At 59.5% G+C, this 19,656-nt stretch overlaps 3 protein-coding genes across 11 annotated transcripts; 1 reads left to right on the top strand and 2 right to left on the bottom strand.

The window, feature by feature from the left end:
* Positions 1-160: 160 nt before the first annotated feature.
* On the top strand, positions 161-3,623 carry IL6R (interleukin 6 receptor). Of its 6 annotated transcripts, none has more exons than XM_050984732.1 (10): positions 161-332; positions 940-1,185; positions 1,250-1,391; positions 1,738-1,922; positions 1,996-2,120; positions 2,229-2,373; positions 2,454-2,497; positions 2,605-2,683; positions 2,786-2,894; positions 2,969-3,623. In XM_050984732.1, exons 1-10 carry the CDS (start codon positions 239-241, stop codon positions 3,156-3,158), a joined length of 1,359 nt encoding a protein of 452 aa, XP_050840689.1. In that variant the 5' UTR covers positions 161-238; the 3' UTR covers positions 3,159-3,623. The 6 variants fall into 6 exon arrangements, with proteins under 6 accessions (XP_050840689.1, XP_050840690.1, XP_050840686.1 ...); XM_050984730.1 differs by having other exon boundaries at positions 164-332; positions 1,996-2,159; XM_050984731.1 differs by having other exon boundaries at positions 166-332; positions 1,999-2,159.
* Positions 3,624-4,105: 482 nt separating this feature from the next.
* Positions 4,106-8,181, bottom strand: SHE (Src homology 2 domain containing E). Its single transcript, XM_030230844.2, has 6 exons — positions 7,657-8,181; positions 6,908-7,034; positions 5,811-6,119; positions 5,215-5,365; positions 4,995-5,114; positions 4,106-4,588 (listed from the first exon to the last, which is right to left on the bottom strand). Exons 1-6 carry the CDS (start codon positions 8,038-8,040, stop codon positions 4,402-4,404), a joined length of 1,278 nt encoding a protein of 425 aa, XP_030086704.2. The 5' UTR covers positions 8,041-8,181; the 3' UTR covers positions 4,106-4,401.
* Positions 8,182-11,296: 3,115 nt separating this feature from the next.
* UBE2Q1 (ubiquitin conjugating enzyme E2 Q1) lies at positions 11,297-19,453 on the bottom strand. Of its 4 annotated transcripts, none has more exons than XM_030231653.2 (13): positions 19,150-19,453; positions 17,927-18,031; positions 17,531-17,635; positions 17,174-17,224; positions 14,731-14,871; positions 14,138-14,222; positions 13,628-13,688; positions 13,032-13,122; positions 12,889-12,947; positions 12,591-12,639; positions 12,328-12,423; positions 12,125-12,191; positions 11,297-11,722 (listed from the first exon to the last, which is right to left on the bottom strand). In XM_030231653.2, the coding sequence occupies exons 1-13, from the start codon at positions 19,432-19,434 to the stop codon at positions 11,691-11,693; spliced, it is 1,227 nt and encodes a 408-aa protein (XP_030087513.2). In that variant the 5' UTR covers positions 19,435-19,453; the 3' UTR covers positions 11,297-11,690. The 4 variants fall into 4 exon arrangements, 3 of the variants coding, with proteins under 3 accessions (XP_030087513.2, XP_050840698.1, XP_050840697.1); XM_050984741.1 differs by lacking the exon at positions 19,150-19,453 and adding an exon at positions 18,574-19,128; XM_050984740.1 differs by lacking the exon at positions 19,150-19,453 and adding an exon at positions 18,441-18,542.
* Positions 19,454-19,656: the final 203 nt, after the last annotated feature.

Genomic DNA, 19,656 nt, shown 5'->3' with positions numbered 1-19,656 from the left:
TTCTTTCTTTTTTTTTTTTTTTTTTAATTTAAAACAAGAAAATGTTCTGAGCAGATCGTGACGTGTCCTGTGTCCTGGGGAGGGGAGGAGGAGGGGGGGCACGGCGGAGGTCGCGAGGAGCCGGGGCCGGCACGGGGCGGTGTTGGCTCGCCCGGCCCCGGGCGCACGTGCCGCCCCGCCCCTCGCCCGGTTTCACAACCCCGGCGCCGCCGATGTTTTCCTACCCGGGACTGGGCGCATGGCGCGGCCGCCGGGGCCGCTTCTCCTCCTTCTCCTTTCTCTCGGCTTCCTCGTCCACCTCGCCGCCGCCGGGCGGCCCTGCGGCCCCGCCGGTGAGTGCGACCGGCACCGGGCAGCGCGGGAGCGGGGGCGGCCCTGAGCCTCTGCCGGTACCTGGGCCTCGTGGGTCCGGGCACGGCGAGGGGACACATGCGGTTCCGTGCCGGCCCCAGAGGAGCTCAGCCGGGCCCGGGGAGGTGGGCGGGTGGTGGTACGGCACTCCTGGGGGTGGGAGCTGTGTCCCGGTCCTGTGTCCCTGGCGCTGCTGGGTGCTGGTTGCATTCCCAGCAGCAGAAGCCAAAGGAAACAGCAGGTTCACGCTGGCCGCTGACCTTTGGAGGGAGCCGGGAGCGCTGCCCAGGCCCGACCAGGCCGGCAGCCAGCACAGTCATTTAACCCCTCTGGCACTGGACCGACCCCCATGTAGAGACTAGCAGAACCACCGGTCCCAGTGTGCCACCTTCCCCGAGCTGTGCTCCCCGCCACCAGACCCCTCATACCCCACAATGTGAGGCGCCACTGCCACTCTCCAGCTCAGTGCCCTGACCCACAGCAATCACCAGACATGGGGAGCAGATGATTGTGTGCCTTCCATCTCCAGGGACACCCACTGGTGCTGGGGTCACACGTTCATTGCCTGCTCCCTTCTTGTTCCTCCAGGACTGCCGCGGGACACGGTGTTGGGCCACCTGGGAGCCAACATCACGTTGACCTGCCAGGATGAGGTGCCTGCAAACACCACGGTGTTGTGGCAGGTGGAGGAGCAGGGAGCAGCAGGGAACTGGGGACGGCAGCTGGCAGAGGGAAACACGCTGCTGCTGAGGCAGCTGCGCTACAAGGACTCTGGGCACTACAGCTGCTCCGTGGGGAGCCACCTGCTGCGCTCCCTGCGGCTGCTGGTGGCAGGTGGGTCCACGCTGGGGTGGGAATGTCTCTCGCAGCATTGCCTGTGATGGCCCCTGTCCCCCAGCACCTCTCTGCCTTGCAGAGCCCCCTGAAACTCCTCAGGTCTCCTGCTACCGGCGGAGCCACGACAAGGATGTCCTGTGTGAGTGGCCACAGAAGAGGAAGCCATCCCCAGGGACACAGGCAGTGCTCTGGCTGAAGCGGAGGTGAGTGCTGTCACTGCATCCACCGTGGGCTGGGACCCCAGTAGGACAGAACATGTCCCTCTCCATGGATCTGGTGCTATCTGGGACCCCATGGCTCAGGCTGCTTGCCTCCCTGCAGACCCTTTCCCTAGAAGCTACTGGTAGCAGGGAGTCCACAGCACAGAACGTGTTCCTTCCCCATGGCCCCGTTGCCTAGCGCTCTCTGGGACCCCATGGCACAGAATGTATCCCTCCCTACAGACCCTTTTTCTAACACTGCTGGGGACCCCACAGCATAGGACGTGTCCCCCACAGCTGCCCTGTGCCTAGAGCATGCTGCAGCCCCCCCTGAGCTTTGACCTCACAGGTTTGTGGCTGAGAATGCCACAGAGCAGCGGTGCCACTACTTGTCCAAGGCACGGAAGTTCATTTGCCGGTTGAAGGTGCCACCTGACACTGATGATATCAAACACCTCGTGGTGTCCACGTGTGTCAGCAACAGCGCCGGTGGCTCGGCTGGCAAAGACAAGATCATCACCCTCAGAAGTGTCTGTGAGTGCTGTCCGTGGCTGGGAGCTGGGGTGGCAGGGGTGCAGTGCGAGGCTCTGAGCCCCTGCTCCCCCAGCAGTGAGGCCAGACCCCCCGGTGAATGTGACGGTGCAGGCTCTGGAGAAGGCGCCGCAGCGGCTGCAGGTGAACTGGTCCTACCCCGCCTCCTGGGACCCCCGCTTCTACTGGCTCCACTTCCAGGTCCGCTACCGCCCCGAGCCTGCCCCGACCTTCATGGAGGTGAGACCCCGCCTGCTGGCATGCCCCTTGTCCATGGCCAGACTGTCCCCAGCCCTGTGTCCCCTCCAGGTGGATCAGGTGACAACAACTTGGCTCGACATCCGCGACGCGTGGCGCGGGACAAGGCACGTGGTGCAGGTGAGGGCGAAGGATGAGTTTGGCCACGGCATGTGGAGCGAGTGGAGCCAGGAGGCCGTGGGCACCCCCTGGACAGGTAGGAGGGGAACGTGGGGCCCTGAGACTGGGGGCTCAGCATGGGCTCTCCAAGTCTCATACTCCCCCCTCACTGTGCAGACCCTTGGGAGCTCACCTCTGAAATGGAGCCTTTCAGCTCACAGGTAACAATGGTCTTGGTCCTGAAGGGGTCTCTTGTCCCTGTGTGGGACACGAGAACACCAGGGCATGAGGGCTGACCTGTCCCATTGTGCCTCCCCACCTTTTGCAGGTCCCCACAGAAGATGGCACCTCTGGGGTGACACTGTCCCCCAGGCTCTTTGAGGAGGATGATGCTAATGGTGCTGGTGGTGAGGAAGGATTCCTGCACTGGGGCTGGGGGGCAGGGACACCTTATCTTATCCTTATCTTATCCTTATCTTCACCATGAGCCCACCCATTCTCTGTGTCAGGGTCTGTGATGGAAGCCAGCACCCATCCTGTGGCATCCCCCTATACCTTCCTGGTCACCGGGGGGAGTCTGCTCCTTGGCATCGCCCTGTTTGTTGGCATCGTGGTGAGGTGAGTGCCAGGGTCTGCCCCAGGGAGTTGTGTCTGCCTCCTCTCTGACCTGGAGCCTCTCTTCTCCCCTGCAGGTACAGGCAGATGTGGTGGACAAATGGGCAGGAGACGACCAAGCCAGAGGGCGAGGGGCAGCACATGCTGGTCCCTCTAAGCTTACCCCAACCCGCACTCAGTCATACCCCTCTGCTCTCACACCCTGCCCCCTCAGCCCCTGGAGTGCTCCACATAACTCAGGCAGATTATTCCTCCTCAGGGCAGTAGCCAGGGGTTGAATATGCTGGTAGGTGCTTGGGGGTTGGATGGAGGGTCCCAGGGCTTTGATCTGGCTCTGGGAGCAGTTGCCCCCCCACTATCTGGTGGCTCTGTGGCTGGGACAAGCCTCTGAGGAGGAGAATCAGTTCCATCCCCCATGGGGAAGCAGCTAGGAAAAACACAAACTGGGTCCTGGGGGCACCTTCAGCACCATGGCCAAGCTGGGATGGCCAGGAGTGAGAGCACTGGAAGCATGGCTGCACCAGAGTTTGGGAGCTGGCCCAGGACCAGGTCTGGGACCGGGTCTGGGGGTCCCACAGGGAAGAGCCTGGTCCCTACAGTGCCACGGTGGTTGGGAAGGGAGGGCCTGGCTGGATCAGCCCCACACCTCTGCTGCAGCCCCCTCAGGGCTCCTTTTTAAAGCACACGTTGGGGAAACGGGACAATGTGGCTCAAATAAATGCTTTGGATTTATGCTGGAGTGGCTGCTGGGAGCAGGGTAGCAGAGGGGTCGCTGCAGCCTCCCCATTGTCTGGGAGTGGCTCCAGGGGGACTGTACCCCACTTCATTCACCCCCTCCTTTGCTATACTCTCACTGTGCCCCCCCCCCCCCCCATGTACCCCAGGCTGTGCTCCGTGGTTCACTAGTGCCTTCCAGGCTGTACCCTCTGTGCTCTGCACACCTTCCTGCCTCAGGCCCTCTGCCCTGCACTGCCCACCCAGTGCTGGGTTGTGCAACGCCCCGGGGAGCTGCAGCTGTACCCGGGCAGGAAACCACAGGTCGAGGGAAGAGGGTGCTCAGGCACCCTGGGGACAGTGTTCCTCTTCCCTTCTGCTGGCCCTGTGCTATAAAAAGCCTGGCAGGATGCAGATGTGCTCCTGGGGGAGCCCCAGTACCCCTGGCCCCCAAAACTGGTGACTCCTGCCAGCACAAGGCCCATCCCAGCACCACTGCGTCCTCTCAGCCAACAAGTTTATTTTACTAGATCATTACACATCCCAGTCTCACTGCATGCCCCCAGCTCAGGCATGTGGGCAGCCCCGTGAGAAGTTGTTTCTGGCACAGGGTGGTCAGGACTTGTCCCAGTGAAAGGGGGACAGCCCTGCTGGAGTCCAGGAGTGGGGTCCCTTCAGGACTGCAGACATGATGGGATTGTCTCACCAGCCCCTTCCCGTGGTTCATGCCCATCGCTGTCTCATGCGACGGGGTGGGGAGGGGTCGCAGACCACTCGGGGGCGGCATCAGCCGCCGCTAATGCAGCTTGCAGTGGACGGGGTGCAGCAGGGCCATGTGCTCAGCCCCCTTGAAGGGCAGCTTCTCAGTGGAATAGTAGTGCACAACTTCGGGGATGCTGGCGAAGACACCGCTGGCCTGGCTGAGCGTGTACTTGTTGTCCTTGGTCTGGGCCACGATGATGTGGACGCAGCCCTGGCTGGTCCTGGGTGGCCAGCAGGCATCAGTGTTGCCGCCAGCCCCCCGGCGCCCGCCTGCCCCGAGGCCGTATCCACCCCTGTTTGTTCCCGTCCCGCTCTGATTGTTTCGGCTCCAGGGGCTGCACTTCCTCAGGAAGGAAACGCCGCTGGCGCTCCCGACAATGCTCCGGGGAGGGGGACACGCCGTACCCCCCCCTCCGCCCCGGCTTCGCACCAGGATGCCTGGGTCCCCCCGCGGATCGGGGGGTGCCATCCCTCGGGAACCGGGTGCTTCCTCCCCATCAGGGCTTTTGGTGGGAACAACCAGGGGGAACTGCCGCCGAAGCAGCGCCCCAGGGTGGGGATTCACCCCATCTACCCACGGTGGGACCCCCCGGAACCCCCCAGTTCTGTGGGCACCCCGACACTCACTTGAGCGCGATGGAGTACTTGCCGCTGCCGGTCTCGCTGGTGCGCACCAGGTACCCGGCCTCCCGGCACGGCTGCAGCCGACTCTCCGCCTCGGCCCGCGTGATGGCCCCGTGGTACCAGCTGCGGGGACACAGAGAGTGACGCTGAGCCGTGGCAAAACATCGGGCACTCCGTCCCTCCTCGCCCCGTTCCCCAGGCGTGGATCAGCCTCGCAACTCACGGCTGTTTCTCCAGTGCCAAGGCGGGGTCCACCCGCTCCCCCTCGCTGTGATCGGTGCCCGCCGGCTTCAGCATCTTGGGGGTCCAGCTCTTCTGGCGTAGGTGCTGCCGTGGCGTCTCCTCCTTAGGACGCTCCGAGCCCTCAAACTGGACTGGGAGGGACAAGATTTGAGCCCTCAAAGCCCCACCTCCACTTTTGATCCCCATCCCTAGATCCATCCCTGTCCCCAGCCCCACCACATCCCCCATTGCCAGTCCTAACCCCTTCTCCAGCCATGTGCCTGAACCCATCTGGTCCAACACCCCATCATGAAAAGGGACATCTTCAGTTACATCAGGTTGTTCAGAGCCCCATCCAACCTGACTTGGCAGGCATCACCTCTTTGAGCAACCTGTGCCAGTGCCTTGCCATCCTCAGCCCAAGAAAATTCTTGTACCTAAAGTGCCCCTTCTAGTTCAAAACCATTGCCCCTTGTCCTCTTGTCACAAGCCCTGCTAGAAAGTCTGTCCCCATCCCTGTCCCTGCTGCCATCCCCATTTCCATCCCATGCCTGTCCCTTTCCCCCTTCTCACTCCCATCCCGTCCCTGTCCCCTACCTGACAGTGCTTTGACAATCTGCTCCTTCTTCCACTCCCAGGGCTGCTCATACTCCCCCGCTGGGCGCTCGTCATTCTCGGGCAGGCGCCCATCACCAGCCCTCACCCTGCGCTCTGGGGTCCCCCCGGCCACCCCCTCCCCAGGCTCGTAAGGGGTGTCATAGAGCTGTGGCCCCTTCCCTGCCACCTCCTTGCCCCCCAGACGCTTGGCAACATCCAGCTTGGCACCCCCCTCCCCAGGCTCTCCAGGGCCGTCCAGCAGCAGGATGGCTTTGACCAGGGGATCCTTGGAGCCACGACGACGGATTTCTGTGGGGAAGAGGGATGGCGGGTCAGGGATGGGTCTGTGTGTCCCCCGAGACCCCCCAGTCCCACGACCAGCCCTCAATGAGGGATGTGCTGGGGAGTCCACGCCGGCAACGCCCCATCAGGAGCCAGCTCGGGAGGAGCTGGAGCAGGAAGGGGCCCATCCTTATGGCGCCTGGTCTGCTGTCCAGCCCTGGGGCTGCTGGCGCCACAGGCACGGGCCCAAACCAGTGGGGCCAGCTGGGCTCCATGGCAGCAGGATGCTACACCCCGAGCTGGAGCTCAGCTGTGCGGGAGGCCGCCCCAGGGGCTCGCCCCTCCCAGCCCCCTGCTTCTCCCCACGGCGCCAGTCCTCGCCTAACAGCCTGGGCTGCCCTGCACGGAAAAAAAAATCAGCAGCAAATCTTTTATTTCCAGCTTCCGGCCCAGTCAGTTCCTGTTGTTGTGGCCAGCTGGACGGTAGCCACGCCGGCTGGGGTGTCGCTGCCTGGGGGGCACGTCCATGGGGAACTCTTGGGGGGTGGTACCCTGGGATGACTGGGGGGCATCGAGAGCTTTGCAGTGGCCACATGTGCCCATGGGTGATGGCAGCAGGTCACGGACACGGCTGAGGGGCCGGCCAGCACAGGTCAGTGTCCGGCCTTGCTCCCACTCCTTATCTGGCCCTGCGCAGCCGCAGGAAGCGGCAAGCGGCTTTCCTGTTCCCGGAGCCTCCTGCGCCGGGTGGCTCCAAGGGCAGCCACAGGCTCCTGGCGGGGGAGCGGTGCCAGCTGTGCTGCTGTGGCACATACCTGTGATCATCTGCTGGGCATCATAGGGCTCCATGTACCCATCGTTCTCCCCCAGGCGCTCAGCGTCCCGCTGCCCCTTGGTGCGTTTGGCATCGTAAGGGTCTGCATAATCCTCCAGGATGATGACCTGGGCAGAGAACAGGCATGTCTGCCTTCAGGGGGCATTTCTGGCCATGGGGGTCCCACCAGGGGTGGCAGAGATGCCACCAACACAGACCCAGGCAAGGAACAGGCACACTGGGGTCCCCAGGGAAGGATGGCGGCTTATCTGGGGTAAATGGAGCCACAACCCCAGAGGATGCACCCAATGGCAACTTCAGGTGGGGGCAATCCAGACCATTCCTATGCCCCACAGTGATGGTGAGGAGCTTGGGGGAGCTCTGGGACCTTTCTGGGTGACAGCAAGCCTGCTGACTGGCTTCCAGTCCTCCCAAGGCTGTGCAGGGGTGAAAGACCAGCTTCCCAGAGAAGCTTTGCGTCAGCCTTTGTTTAACCAGCAGATGAGCTCTGGGGTCAGGCTGGCTATGATGAGGATGCCCGACGACCCCCCCCCCCCCCCACCCCTGAATGGGTGAAGGGCAGCTGGGATGAAGGCAGCTTTGAAGGAATTTAAAGGCAGTGGAGCCAGGCAGGATAAAAGTACGAAGTCAGCCAGGCTAATGAGTCGGAGACCAAAGCAATTAAAGCTGCCAGCGCTTCGCGCTCCCCGCATTTCCCCCTCTGCCCCAGCCTCTCAGTCCCTGCCTTACCGTCTCTGTCTTGGGGGGCTTCCCCTTGTCCTGCTCGGGGGCAGGCAGGCTTGCAGGCAGGGGTCCGGGGTGCCCTTTCCCGTTCTTCTCGGAAGCCTCCACCTTGATGAGGCGGTTGATGTAGGTTTTGGAGGGTCCCTCCGGCGTGCCTCCCTCCACTCGGGAATTCTTCCGCATCTTCCCGGTGGCGGCCTGCAGTAGACCCTGCAGGTTGTCCCGTGACAGCCGGCTGCCCCCTTCCTTGCCACCCCCAGCCGCCCGGTAGCCCCCCAGCTCAGCGGCTGAATTTTTGCGGCTCTTCCCGAGGCTCCCGCTTCCCGGCCGAGCCTTCTCTGAAACAGTCTTCAGGTTGGATGGGAACTCCTTGAACCACTTGGCCGCCATGGAGCTGGGGAGACGCAGGGTGCCGCAGCCCTCCCGGGGCTCCGCGACACCCCACGGCTGCCCCGCCGGCTCGGAGTCGACTCAGCCGGGGGGCGCTGGGCAGCCCGGCTGCCCCCAGCCCCGGGAACGGGATCCTCTGCGGACTGGGGCCAGCCCGGGAGCGGGGATGCGGGCCGGGGGACCGGGGCCTTCGTGGGGGGCTCCAGGCGTCCTCGGCCCCGGCGGGGACAGCCGGTGGGTCCCCAGGGGTGCCGGCTCCTGCGGCCCGGGGAGGGAACCGCGTGCCCTCGGAGGTGCCTGGCCCCGGGGAAGGGTCTTGGAGGGGGCCGGCGTATCTGCTCCAGCAATGGGATGAGCCGGGGGGTCTCGCCGGGGGTCGGAGGAGTCCGGCCGGGACAGTCCCGGAGAGGTTCCAGGGGTCCGCTGCCCCTGAGGACGGGGTCCGGGGGAGTCTCTACGAGCTCGGGAGGGCCCGGCCGGGAACGGGCAGCCGGGGGGTCCCGTCGCGGCTCCTCGGCAGGGCCCGTCTTCGGGGGCAGAGGGGCTTCGGAGAGGGGTCAGGCCGGCCCGGGGGGCCCCATGCGGCTGCGACGGGATGGGCCGGGGCCGGGCCGGGCCGGGGCCGGAGGGGGCGGCAGGGGCCGGCGCTTCCCGCCCAGATCCGGAGGGGGCGGCCTCGGGGAACGGCGCGGCACCAGCGGGCAGGCGGCCGCGGCCGACCCGGGGAGCCGTGGGAAGCTCCGGTGGGGGTCCGGTCTCGGTGGGGTGGAGACACCCCGTGACCCTGCCTGGCTGATGGGACCACCCCAGACACGGATCCCCCGGACGGACCGTACGAGCGGACCCTGCGCAGGGACTCCAGGACAGCACAGACCGGCGTGCCTGGGCCCCTCCAGACACCCTGGGCACGCACCCTGAGGACTGAGCCTGGGCATGGGCTCTGCTCGCTATGGATGGAGGCTGCACAGCCCCGCCAGTCCCCTGTGCACAGCACCTTCACAGGGACCCCGAGCACAGCCCGACGGGGCACAAGCGCTGTGTGCAGCCAGGACACTCTCTGTGGCTCGCACCACTCCAGCCAAGTTCTGGCCGTGCTGTCACCTCGCTGGAAAAGCGCGGCAGAGCCCAGTGGTTTGGGCTCCTGTCGGGCTGCAGTGCTGGGGGGCCCTTACAGCAGCAACCTCTGCCCCTTTGCAACTGCACGGGAAGAGGAGAGGGATTTGCAGCAGAATTGCTCCCATAGCCCCAGGATGGGAGTTTGTGGCAGAATACGGGCTCCCTTTCTGTACAGGGGGAGGTGCTGGGCGCTGGCAGCTCCTTAGGAAGTGATGGCAATTTCCTCGCTAGCGCTGCGGGAAGGATGTGCCTTGCAGTGGTGCGATGCCACTGGCAGGCTGGTGCCCGAACTGCCGGTGGGATCTTGCCTGGCTTCAGCTTTGCCTTCTTGAGGCTTAGGAAAACTACTTCCCCACCAGCAATCTCGGGTGCTGGTTCCTTTTCTTTCCTTCAAAAGGCAGATTTCAATCCCCCTCAATTTTTATGGGGCCTCAATAGGACTGACATGCAGGCAGCATTATCCTGGTCACTTTGTGCTGCAGTGTTCACACCAATGTGCCACATTTCTCCTTCAGGAAGACTTCTCTTGTCCTTGTTCTCCGCCAGCTCCCACAGGGGAAGGCCTTGGGAGTGCCTTTGGCAGTGGTGGCAGGTGGCTCTGCACACCTGCTTCCCAGAGCCAGCCTGGTGGCCATGAAGGCCAAGCCTGGCTCAGAGTGGGATGGCTCCTCCCTGGGCAGGTGTAAACAGGACTGGCAGATGGCCTGCTAGACACCTGCTCCTGCTTCACTTCACATCAAGCACTCGATGCTTGTCAGGTCAACATCCCAGTGACAGTGTTCTGCAGGGCCCTCTTCAGTTCTGCTCATCCCAGCCTGTAAAGTCACCATGACCTGGGAGTGTGTGCCATGAGCTCTCCCAGCCAACTCAGCATACCCAATCCCAAACCAACACCATCACTGGGCTCAGCAGAGCAGCCCCTACTTCACCCAAGAGAAAGCCCTGAAGTGCTTTAAACCTTCATTAAACTGAATTATCCTGCTACCTAGCAGGTTCCTGAACTAAAGGTGAGAGCTGAGTGCAGCTACTTCTGCGCCCCCAGTCCCAGGTACCAGGAGCAGGGTTGGAGAGGAACCAGAACCCCAAGAGCTGCTAGTTTGGGCTGGAGGACACAGGGCAGAGCTGCTCAGCTTCACAAATCCTCTGGTCCTTCAGCAAAGCACTTAAAAATAGTCCCCAGGCTGAGGTCAGAGCCCTTCTTGCAGCTGTGAGTAATCCCTCTCCTAACATCATCTTTTTATTCCAAGGCTCTGAGCAGGACAGGGAAGCAGCTGCTGAAGCAGATAATGGAGTTCTGAGGCTCTTTGATTTTCTAATGACTTTTATTCAAACACAGTGAGTTAATATGCATGGCTCCATCTTTGACACTGGTGCGTCCCTTCTGTCCTCCAGATGAGGACGTGGCCAGAGTTAGAGGAGCTCCAACAGCCAAATCTCCTTCCAGCTGACTCAAAACAGGGCCGTGGGGATTCAAGGAAACAGGCCACAACTGCAGCAACCCCATCCACGGAGAGCTGGAGTACAAAGGCGAGCAGGAACAGTAGCTTAAGGAAAGTAAAAGAAAACCCCATAGAACGGGGCGTTCACTGCTGGAACAGGTCCTGGCCAGGGATGGGGGCAATGGCAGGACAGAGCAGTGCCCATGCTCCACTCCCTGCAGAAGAGAAGCTTGCAGCCATAGCACAGCAGGGATGAGGACAAGGGGCTCAGCCTCCATGCATGGCTAGTGGGGAGAAACAGGACAAAGCTCAGGCCTCACCTCATCTTACTGCTCGGCCAGAGGACCGGGAGAAGTGTGGGGCGTGAGCTGGCAGCCCTGGGATACACCCACAGACCCTTCCTCCAGTGCAGCAGAGAGGACAGCCTCATAGATCTCCCCCTCTATGCCCTGAGCTGAAAGTCTGCAGTTTATAGAGCAAAGCTGGGTTTGCCCAGGGAAGATGGGGCAGAAACCCTGCTCCCTCCACGCCAAAAAAGAAAGGGGCTTTTCTTCTCCCAAGGCAGCTGCACCAAGTCTTCCTGCAGGGCTTGGGCCCACCACAGCTCCACTAACTGCCCCACCCTGGGAGCAGGGCTGCAGCAGGGTTTGCAGGGCACAACCCACCCAGCAGGAGCTTGGAAAAAATTAGTTAGACCAGCATTCTCAAATTAACAAACTGTAATTTTTCTCCAAAGATACATTTTCCATACACATCCATCATACACCGTAACAAAAAAAAGCAGTGTACATGAAATAAGAAAATAAATTAAATCCATAGCATAGGTAAGGAGGATGCTCTAGACTGGAGTAGAGTCAAAAGTTTCCAGCAATACAAGAGGCTCAAGAGTTTGTTTTAACAAGAATGCCTGCTAGCATGGGCCCACCAAGTGTTCTGGGTCAGTCCAACTCCTTAAACAGTTATTTAGAGTTTTGAACAGCCAGTATTGTCCTGCAACAGGCAGAGCTATTACATCCTGGGAGAAAGCCAAGAGGCATCACTAAGATCCAAGTAGAGCATCCAGAAGATATTCAGATTGGTCCTGCAGCATCCACACTAGCCATCCTCCTTGGGTGGTGTATACCAGCCTGAAATGAGGAGAGATCTGTGAGGGAGGAAACTGCACCTGGATAAGCTGTCAAAAGCAGCCAAGTGCCACTTCTAAAGGGCCACATATTCCTGATTATTGGGAGCCTTTCCCTCTGGCTGACTTCCCAACACCACACGGGCAAACACAAAATCATTTAGGCTGGAAAAGACCTTTCAGATCATGAAGTCCAAGTGATCAGTGAGGGGCTGCCTCTAGTTACAGCCACCAGGGCCCAGCACTGGGCAGCAGAGAGGGCAGCAGCACTCTGCAGCCACTGTGTCACAGCAGCTGCCACTGCTGCTGTCACCTCCATACCCGAGGCAGGAACAAAACTCAAGTGGCTCGTCTGGGCAGCCCAAACAAGCAAGGGAAAATGCAGGCCCTCTCCCTCAGTCCTTACCATTCTTCTCATGGATCTGAACAAGGGACTTGTAGGACTGCTGCGCTCTTGTCAGGCTGTACTGGTTCTGCAAGGGAAGGCAAGGAGACCATTAGTCCAGCAGGAACCTTGGGGAAGCCATCCCACACACCTTCCCTGTGCAGCCAGACCTGGCTGTGCCCCCATCTACCACCCCCATTCTCCTAGTGTAGCCCAGGCCCTACCTTGTTGGCTCCAAATTGTACTCGTGCCTTCCCTTTCACCAGCGTTGCACTGATCTGCATGATCACAGACTCGATGGAGTAGGCACTACTCCAGCCCTTAGGGATGAAACACAAGTTGAGGCCAGAACCACCCACCTGTGCTCCCAGTGCAACCAAAGGGCCTTCCCCAGCTCTGGCAGGCAGTGGTAGGGCAGGAGCTGTCAGGAATACCGAGTGTGGTAGGCAGAACAGCTCCCCCAGCTCCCGCAGGGAGCAGTACCCACCTGTTTTGTAAGCAGCTCCATGCAGATGGCACCACCACCCAAAACATACCTGGGAAGGAATCAGACAAAGTTACCACACAGACAGATGTTATTATACCCACCCACTGCTCCAGAGGTGAAATGTCTTCTCTGATTAGATTTCTGATGGAAAAAATAGGCTAAAAACTCCACCATCCCTGTCTGCTTCCCAATGGCAAATCCATGTCAAGGAAGTCACAGGACTGCACAGCTCTGGATAAACCCAGCGAAAACTGCTGCAGAAAGCAGCACTGCAGAGCAGAAAGAGACAGTTACTCACCCCCCTGACAGCACCGGGGATACAACCCTTACAAATGGTGGATCAAAAGGAAAGTTATCCTGCAATGAGAAAAGGGAAGCAGAGTCACTGAGTTCTCTGATGCCTCACTGAGTCAGGCATCTCTCGGGGAGGGGGAGCCTTACTTTAAAAGAGAAGTTGAGGAGGATGAAATCTGTTCCTTCTTTCTCTTTGAGGATTTGAAGATCGTTGTGCAAAGCGCTGTCCTCGTCAACCCTTTGAGAGGAAAAGCCCAGAGGATCAGGCAAGGCCATGCACCTCAGGCCAGCCGTGCTCGCTGTCACCGCACCCGGAGCTGCCGTACCTGCACAGCCGGGCAGCCACACAGACAGCACGGGCTGCCAGAATTCTGCTTCTGGTTTGCAGAGAAGACCATCACACCCCTTTTCCATGCTGCTAGCTTAAAAATAAAGGCTGCCTGGCCCAAGGAAAAGGCAGCACTGGTGTCTGGAGGGTGTGAAAGCTCAGGGTTTGCCTGCTGCACCTCTTTCCGGACTCTAGGAACAGCAGAGACTTGCAGAGTCCTCCGATTACCTCATCTTGTCTGGAGATATCATCTCCTTTTTGTCGTGGAGACAGCAAGCCAGCTGCCTGAGAGAGGCTAACTCAAGGTCTGCTTGGTGCTGCCCTGCCATGCTCATGTCCCCTCTGCTCACAGGGACTTTCTGGTCCCATCACCAAAACCCACCAAAAATGTAAGATCCCAAGCTGGGCCACCTACTTCAGGAGTTTGACGTTCCAATCGTACAGGCTGTCATTCACTAGTTCAACTGCATAGTATCCTGCAAGGAGAACACAGGGGGTTGTCACTGTGGGAGGACACAGAGAGGGGGTTGAGCCATCACCCAGATTTCAAACTCCCTGGGCCCTGCAGCACAACTTCATTTGGGCAGTGCCCCTCCATGAAAAGCAGCACCTATCCAGGACAGTCCTGAGGGCAGCAGTTTCTTTCTCTGAAAGAAATCTGTTCCTGGGCTCAGGAAAGGAGTAGGAACACCATCCCCCTCAAAGTCAGATGATTCTCTGACCCACAGCATGCTCCTCACTTCCATCCAGCAGTGGCAGGGAAGAGAGAGGGTAAGGTGGTTTTGATCACTCTTGACAGAGCCACAGCCATCCAATGTCAGAGATCCGCCCCCTCAGCTGAGCAGCACAGCCCCAAGGCCCAGCTCCTGGGTACCCCATAGGAGGAGAAGGAATCCTCCTCCCCAGAGCTCCTGGCAGCACTCACCGCCCTTGAAACTTGGTGATCGGTAAATATCCCTGAGCTCCTTCATTAGCCGGTCAGTGGCCTGCACAGACCCAGACACTGCACCCTGCAAGGAACAGGGAGGGGAAAGTTGGATTGTTATGCTGCACCCAACCATGACTACTGCTCTATGAGCTACAACTCAGTCCAGCCTCTATACCAGACTGTATCCTGCCTGGCACCTCTCAGCCTGTCCCTTGCCCAAAATATGTCACCTCAGGCAGCACAGCTGCAGCAGAAACACCTCTGTGTCTTCTCTACTGTCTTAGAATCTCAGCCCAGGGGTACAAAAGCACAATCCACCTCCACAGCCTCACGTGATCATAGGGGCACAGCTCGTGGGGCAGAAGGCAGGCCCAGATCTTGCAGCAGGAGGACTGCCTCATGAGGCACCAATGCCCCTGGGGTCACCCAGTGCCCTCCATCAGCTGCAGAGGCAGCTGACAGACTCCTCTGCTTCAGCCCCATCAGCCCTGGATAACTGGTACTGCTGTACCTTTGGAGAGGGCCTCCATCACTCTTGCCCTTGAGTCCCTCTGCTTCCCCAGCCCACCTGCCCACTGAGCGACACGTACATTTAAGTAATCTTGCCTCTGGTTCTTTTTTATTTTCTCTAAAATGGCCAGGTTTTCTTTCCCAATGCCTTCATCCTCTGTCTTTCTCCCATCTGCCGGCTCTTCCTCTTTCATCTCATAGTGGTCCAAGTCCTCAGTGTCCTGGGAAGGGAAGAGGAAAACTCAAAGAGATGTGGCCTTGCTCCTTCCTGCTCTGAGTGCTGAGCTGCCCTCACCCAGGAAGCATTCCTAGTGCAACTCCTTCATCCCAGAAAGTCCCAGCTCCTGATCTGGGGCACAAATAGAGTGGAAGACACAAGGTCTGGACACTCAACTGGGCTCATGAGAGCTCTTTCTTTGCTGGACTCTCCCCTGCCATGTCTCATGCCTATTTATAACAACCCATTAATCTCTCAGTCCTCAGCAAGTCCCATGTAACCATGACCCTGGATCTTGCCACACCTGTGGCTTCAGCAGCTTGTGCCACACTGCTGGATGCCTTGGCACAGTGCTGCCAGGCCCCCTGGGCTAGCCAAACCCTAACAGGGACACAGGTCACCAGCACCACGAGAACAGATCCCTGCACTCAAATCCAGCTGCATGGGATGTTATTCCCTCAGCAAGAGTGGGGATTTCACAGCAGGTCTCTCTGTAGATCAGCTCAGCACACCCCAAGCGTAGTACCTGACCCCAGAAGAGCCTTTGGCCCTCGCTGTTTCCCAAAATAACATGGGGAAGTGCAAGGCCCTGATGGGGAAAAAACAGTTGTAGCCATTTGGGCCCACTACAGAAATCTCTCCCCATTCACTCAGGGTTCAGCTGCCTGGAAATGGCTGTGGGCATACAGAGCTCCAGCACTGGCACTAAATCCTCTCAACAAGTGTTTACTCTGGCCTCTCTGGGCTCGTCATGGCTACTGAGCAGTGTTTTTGGAAGGGCTAGGACATTTTTAGACTCACACAGGAAAACAGATCCTCCTAGAAAATCCTTCGAGTAGATTAACCTGCATAATGAATCTGTGTGCCAGGCCACAGTTCTGCTGCTTCACTCCTCCACACAGCTGAACAAATCCCACTGCTCAGCACAAAACCTTTGCTCTACGTGAGCATTCTCCCTTCACAATGCCTGGCATTCGCAAAAAGCACAAGGGGGAATGCTCAGCTCCTCAGGATTCATTTTTCCAGCCCAGAGGAGTAGAGGCCTTGCACTCTGATTTGCCATCAAGCTGCAGATTTGCAGATTCACAAGGTTATGCTGGTGCCAGTTTAACCATCCCCCTTTTCCCCGTGGACACTGGCAAAGCCCAGCCTTAATTTAGCAAGCAATTAACTTTGCCAAGACCCCCCAACTGCTGGGGTGCTGCTGCTCAGTGACCTGCCCCCAGGCTCCACAGCACTGCTGACTCAGTGCCTGTGCTGTTCTCGTGTCTGAGGCATTGCTAAACGTCACCATGGAGATTCAAGATTATTCCACCCACTTCCACAGATCTCTAAACTGCAAACCAAACAACCAGAGCCTGTGGGTTGTGCAGCAAGGTGCCCTCAGCTTGCAGTGAAGTGTGGCTGCCTCCACCACTGCTGGCAATTAGCTCACTTGCACACTCAGCCACCTGACCTCATCCTCTCTGTGGGAGTTCCGTGCAACACAGATTTCCCTGCCAGCAACAGCAACCCAGAAATGCATCTCTCCTGCAGGAATTCCAGGCTTTAGAGAACAGCATGTACTGCCCAAGCAGCTCTGCTCACAGCTCATCCACATGCCCCTGGAGGCCATGGCTACATGGCCATGCTCAGCCTCTGTGCTCTACAGTGGATATCTTTGTCCCCAGTGAAGGAGAGGAAGGATAAGGAGGACTCCATCCTTAATTAAGCTAATTAATCAAGCTAATTAATTACTTTATTATACTCTATTTTTCTGTACTATATTACATTACATCTACACTGAATCTGCCCAGCACTCAACTGCACTCCACTGCATACAATCTCATGACTGTCAGCCAACAGTCCCCACACACACACCTGGATTCAACTGGTCAGTGAATCAAAACACTCACACCAGAATCCAGTTATCAATTCCCTTCAGGTAAACAATCTTCCACAATGCATTCCACTTGTGAACAACACAGGAGCAGCAAATAAGATAAGAATTGTTTTTTCTTTCTCTGAGGTTCAGAGAATGTGAAACCCAGAAATATTCTTGGGAAGAATTGTGCCTTGCTTTTCTCTGTAAAGAGAAATGTGGCTACAGTGCTCTCCTGGGGTTTGTGAATATGTGAAGCCCAGCTGTGCCTCAGAATCCTCAGCATCAAAATGCCACGAATTATCCAGCCTTTGGTCCAAACTTCTCTGTCTGGTGGCCACAAGCTTCTCCCAAGCAAGACCCCTGTGCCCTCACACCTTTCAGCACTTTTCTACATGTGCTCAGCTCTCTGGCACATATCCTCACACATTAAGGTGGCACTTACCTCTGGCATTTCTTCATCTTCCTCTTCAGAGGACACCTCTTCCTGGGTGTTCTGTGGGGAGGATAGGAATGGAGATTGTGTGGTCAGCATCCTGGGAAAATGCTCTCCTGCCTTCCCAGATGCTTCCAAGGTGAGGTCAAACAGGGATGAACAAGCAGAACCAATTAAAAGCAAAAAGCAGCTGAGAGCCTTTACAGAAAACAGCACCAAGGCCCAGCAGAGCAGGCTGGCATCACCCAGGACAGGAATCCAACCTCTCACCCACTGTGTTCCTCCTCTGGTAACCCCAGAAACCTCCAGAGCAAACATCAGGGAACTTGTTTTCTGAGCTCTGGGAGCTTTTCCTGAGCCACTTACCTGTTCTGCCGGCAGAGGCTGGTCCAGCATTTCAACATCTGGATGTTGGGGGAGGTTGTAGAGTTTGCACAGGTCAGAGATTATTCGCTTCAGGTGCTGCAAAAGCTGCCCAGAGAGTAGAGGGTCAGCAAAGTGTGGGGAGCCCAGCTGAGTCTCGGCCCTGCAGCCAGCCAGCAAAGGCCCCAGGGCTGCTCTCTTCTGCTCCAAGCAGCAGGAGACACAGGTGCAAAATCCCACCCCGGCATCAAATGATGTCAGAGAAGTTCATCCCAAATATCTGGAACTTTTATGAGACCAGAGGCAATCCCCCTTTCAGGCAGCTGGGAACAAGTAAGCAGGGAGTTACCCCCAAAGCTGCCAGCCCTTCCCTGCCCCAGGCAGCAGAGCACATCTCACCAAGGTGTTTCCTTTCCTGACTTCCACCAGCCTCTCCAGGATAGCTGCCAGGTTGGGATCGTCTGACTCCACAGACCATATGGGGGGAACAGCTGGATAAGACTCCTGGAGAGGGGGAGAAGGGGGTGTTGGTGGGATGGAGGCTGTTGTGGTGCACAGAGCAGTGAGCCAGACGGGGTGGGGACTGAAGATCCCTCTGTACCACAGAGATCACACCACAGGTGACTGATCCACCCTCCAGCATAAACCTGGGGCTGAGGACAACACAAACCCCAACTGTGACCATGCTGGGCTAGCTCTGGGCTGTGTCCCCTGGCCCAGGACTGAACAGGGAGGGAGAACAGTGGCATTCTGGCCACCCCTCCGGCCCTGGGGCCACTGGGGGTGGAAGGCAGCAGAGGCAGGACACTGAGGGCGTCCCACATTGCCCATGGGCTACTACCCTCACAGCTTTGCACCAGCAGTTACAGAAGAACCTGGCAGCACCCACGCAGAGCAGAGGCCAAGCAGGCACCTTTAATCCAGGACAAAGCCCCGGCAACACTCCCAACATGCCCCTCCAGAAAATCCTGGTCATTAGTCCCATTCAGACTCTGCACCAGGGGCTATCCAAGCTCTGCTAGCCCTCCTCGCTTGGAGACACAAACCAGCTGTAACTTGTGGTCAAAGAGGGCATCAGCACTGCAGCGCCGAGCCATCCAGCACCGGGATCCCTAAAACACCGGTGCGGATGAGCCAGAGAAGGGAGGAGGAGCTGACGCTGCTGCCGCAGATGTCTCTTCTCCAGGGAGATCAGGGCACCCGGGAAACCCTCCAAAACAAAACCGGGGAAAGCAGGGAAAACGGGGGCGGTCTGAGGGGCTCCACGCCTGGTGACGAGCAACGGAACAGGACTGGAGGTTCCAAACACCACGGGGAATGGCCAGCCCTCGTACACCGGCACGGCGGGACTGCCGCCGGGCACTGCCCACCGGGTGTTCTCTGCGTGAGCCGCGGCCCCGAGGAGCTCGCGGTGGCTCATAGGCGCTGCCGGAGGCCCCACGGAGAAAGGGGACGGGGGCAGCCGCCCCCCGCAGCCACCTCCAGGGACGTTGGGGCACAGGCCTGGCTCACCCCGGGCCCCAACGGCGACAGCCCCGTACCCGCGGAGGAGCAGCCCCCGGTGCCGGGGCCGCCTGGCGGTGCCCCTGCAGAGCCCGGGCCCGCCGCCCCCCGGGCCTCACCGTGATGTTGCAGTGAATACGGACGGGTCCCGGCGGCGGCCCCCGCGAGGCAGAGGCGCCGGCGCGGGCCCCGGCCCCAGGGACGAACTCGCAGCTGATCTCGTCCGGGCAGGCGCTGCCAATGCGGAACCGCTCGTGGCCGCGGTGGAAGATGGACTCGAGCAGCCGCAGCTCCCGCCTCAGGAGCCGCCCGGCGGGGGCCGCCGCCACCTCGGCCCCGCTCCGCCCGGGTCCCCCCGCCGCCGCCTGCGTCCTCGCCGCCTCCTCCGGCCCCGCCCGCTGCATCTTCCCATGGAGGGACCCGCTCCGCCGCCGCCGCCGCCGCAGCCCCGGAGCCCGCCCAAGATGGCGGCGGGACGGCCCCGCTCCCGGAAGTACCGTCGCCGGAACGGGCGGGGCGGCCCCGCCGGAAGCGTCTCGCGATATACAGGAAGTGACGCTAGCGCAGACCCAGGGAAGCAGGGCGGGGCCGGCGGGGAGCCCCGCCCCTGCCCGGGAGGGGTCACG

This window comes from Serinus canaria, chromosome 25 (genome assembly GCF_022539315.1).
Source record: "Serinus canaria isolate serCan28SL12 chromosome 25, serCan2020, whole genome shotgun sequence".
Lineage (NCBI taxonomy): Eukaryota > Metazoa > Chordata > Aves > Passeriformes > Fringillidae > Serinus > Serinus canaria.
This window is presented reverse-complemented; position numbering and strand designations above follow the sequence as displayed.

Excerpts from the sequence above, each read along its gene's own strand:
- IL6R (XM_050984729.1), top strand. The coding sequence starts at position 239 with ATGGCGCGGCCGCCGGGGCCGCTTCTCCTCCTTCTCCTTTCTCTCGGC. Across the intron at positions 1,392-1,737 it reads GTGCTCTGGCTGAAGCGGAG|GTTTGTGGCTGAGAATGCCA; the intron begins GTGAGTGCTGTC and ends TTGACCTCACAG. Across the intron at positions 2,895-2,968 it reads TTTGTTGGCATCGTGGTGAG|GTACAGGCAGATGTGGTGGA; the intron begins GTGAGTGCCAGG and ends TCTCCCCTGCAG.
- SHE (XM_030230844.2), bottom strand. The coding sequence starts at position 8,040 with ATGGCGGCCAAGTGGTTCAAGGAGTTCCCATCCAACCTGAAGACTGTT. Across the intron at positions 6,120-6,907 it reads TGCCCAGCAGATGATCACAG|AAATCCGTCGTCGTGGCTCC; the intron begins GTATGTGCCACA and ends TCTTCCCCACAG. Across the intron at positions 5,115-5,214 it reads TTGGCACTGGAGAAACAGCC|CTGGTACCACGGGGCCATCA; the intron begins GTGAGTTGCGAG and ends GTGTCCCCGCAG.
- UBE2Q1 (XM_030231653.2), bottom strand. The coding sequence starts at position 19,434 with ATGCAGCGGGCGGGGCCGGAGGAGGCGGCGAGGACGCAGGCGGCGGCG. Across the intron at positions 18,032-19,149 it reads GTATTCACTGCAACATCACG|GAGTCTTATCCAGCTGTTCC; the intron begins GTGAGGCCCGGG and ends CCCCCTCTCCAG. Across the intron at positions 11,723-12,124 it reads TCAGATCCATGAGAAGAATG|GCTGGTATACACCACCCAAG; the intron begins GTAAGGACTGAG and ends TCCTCATTTCAG.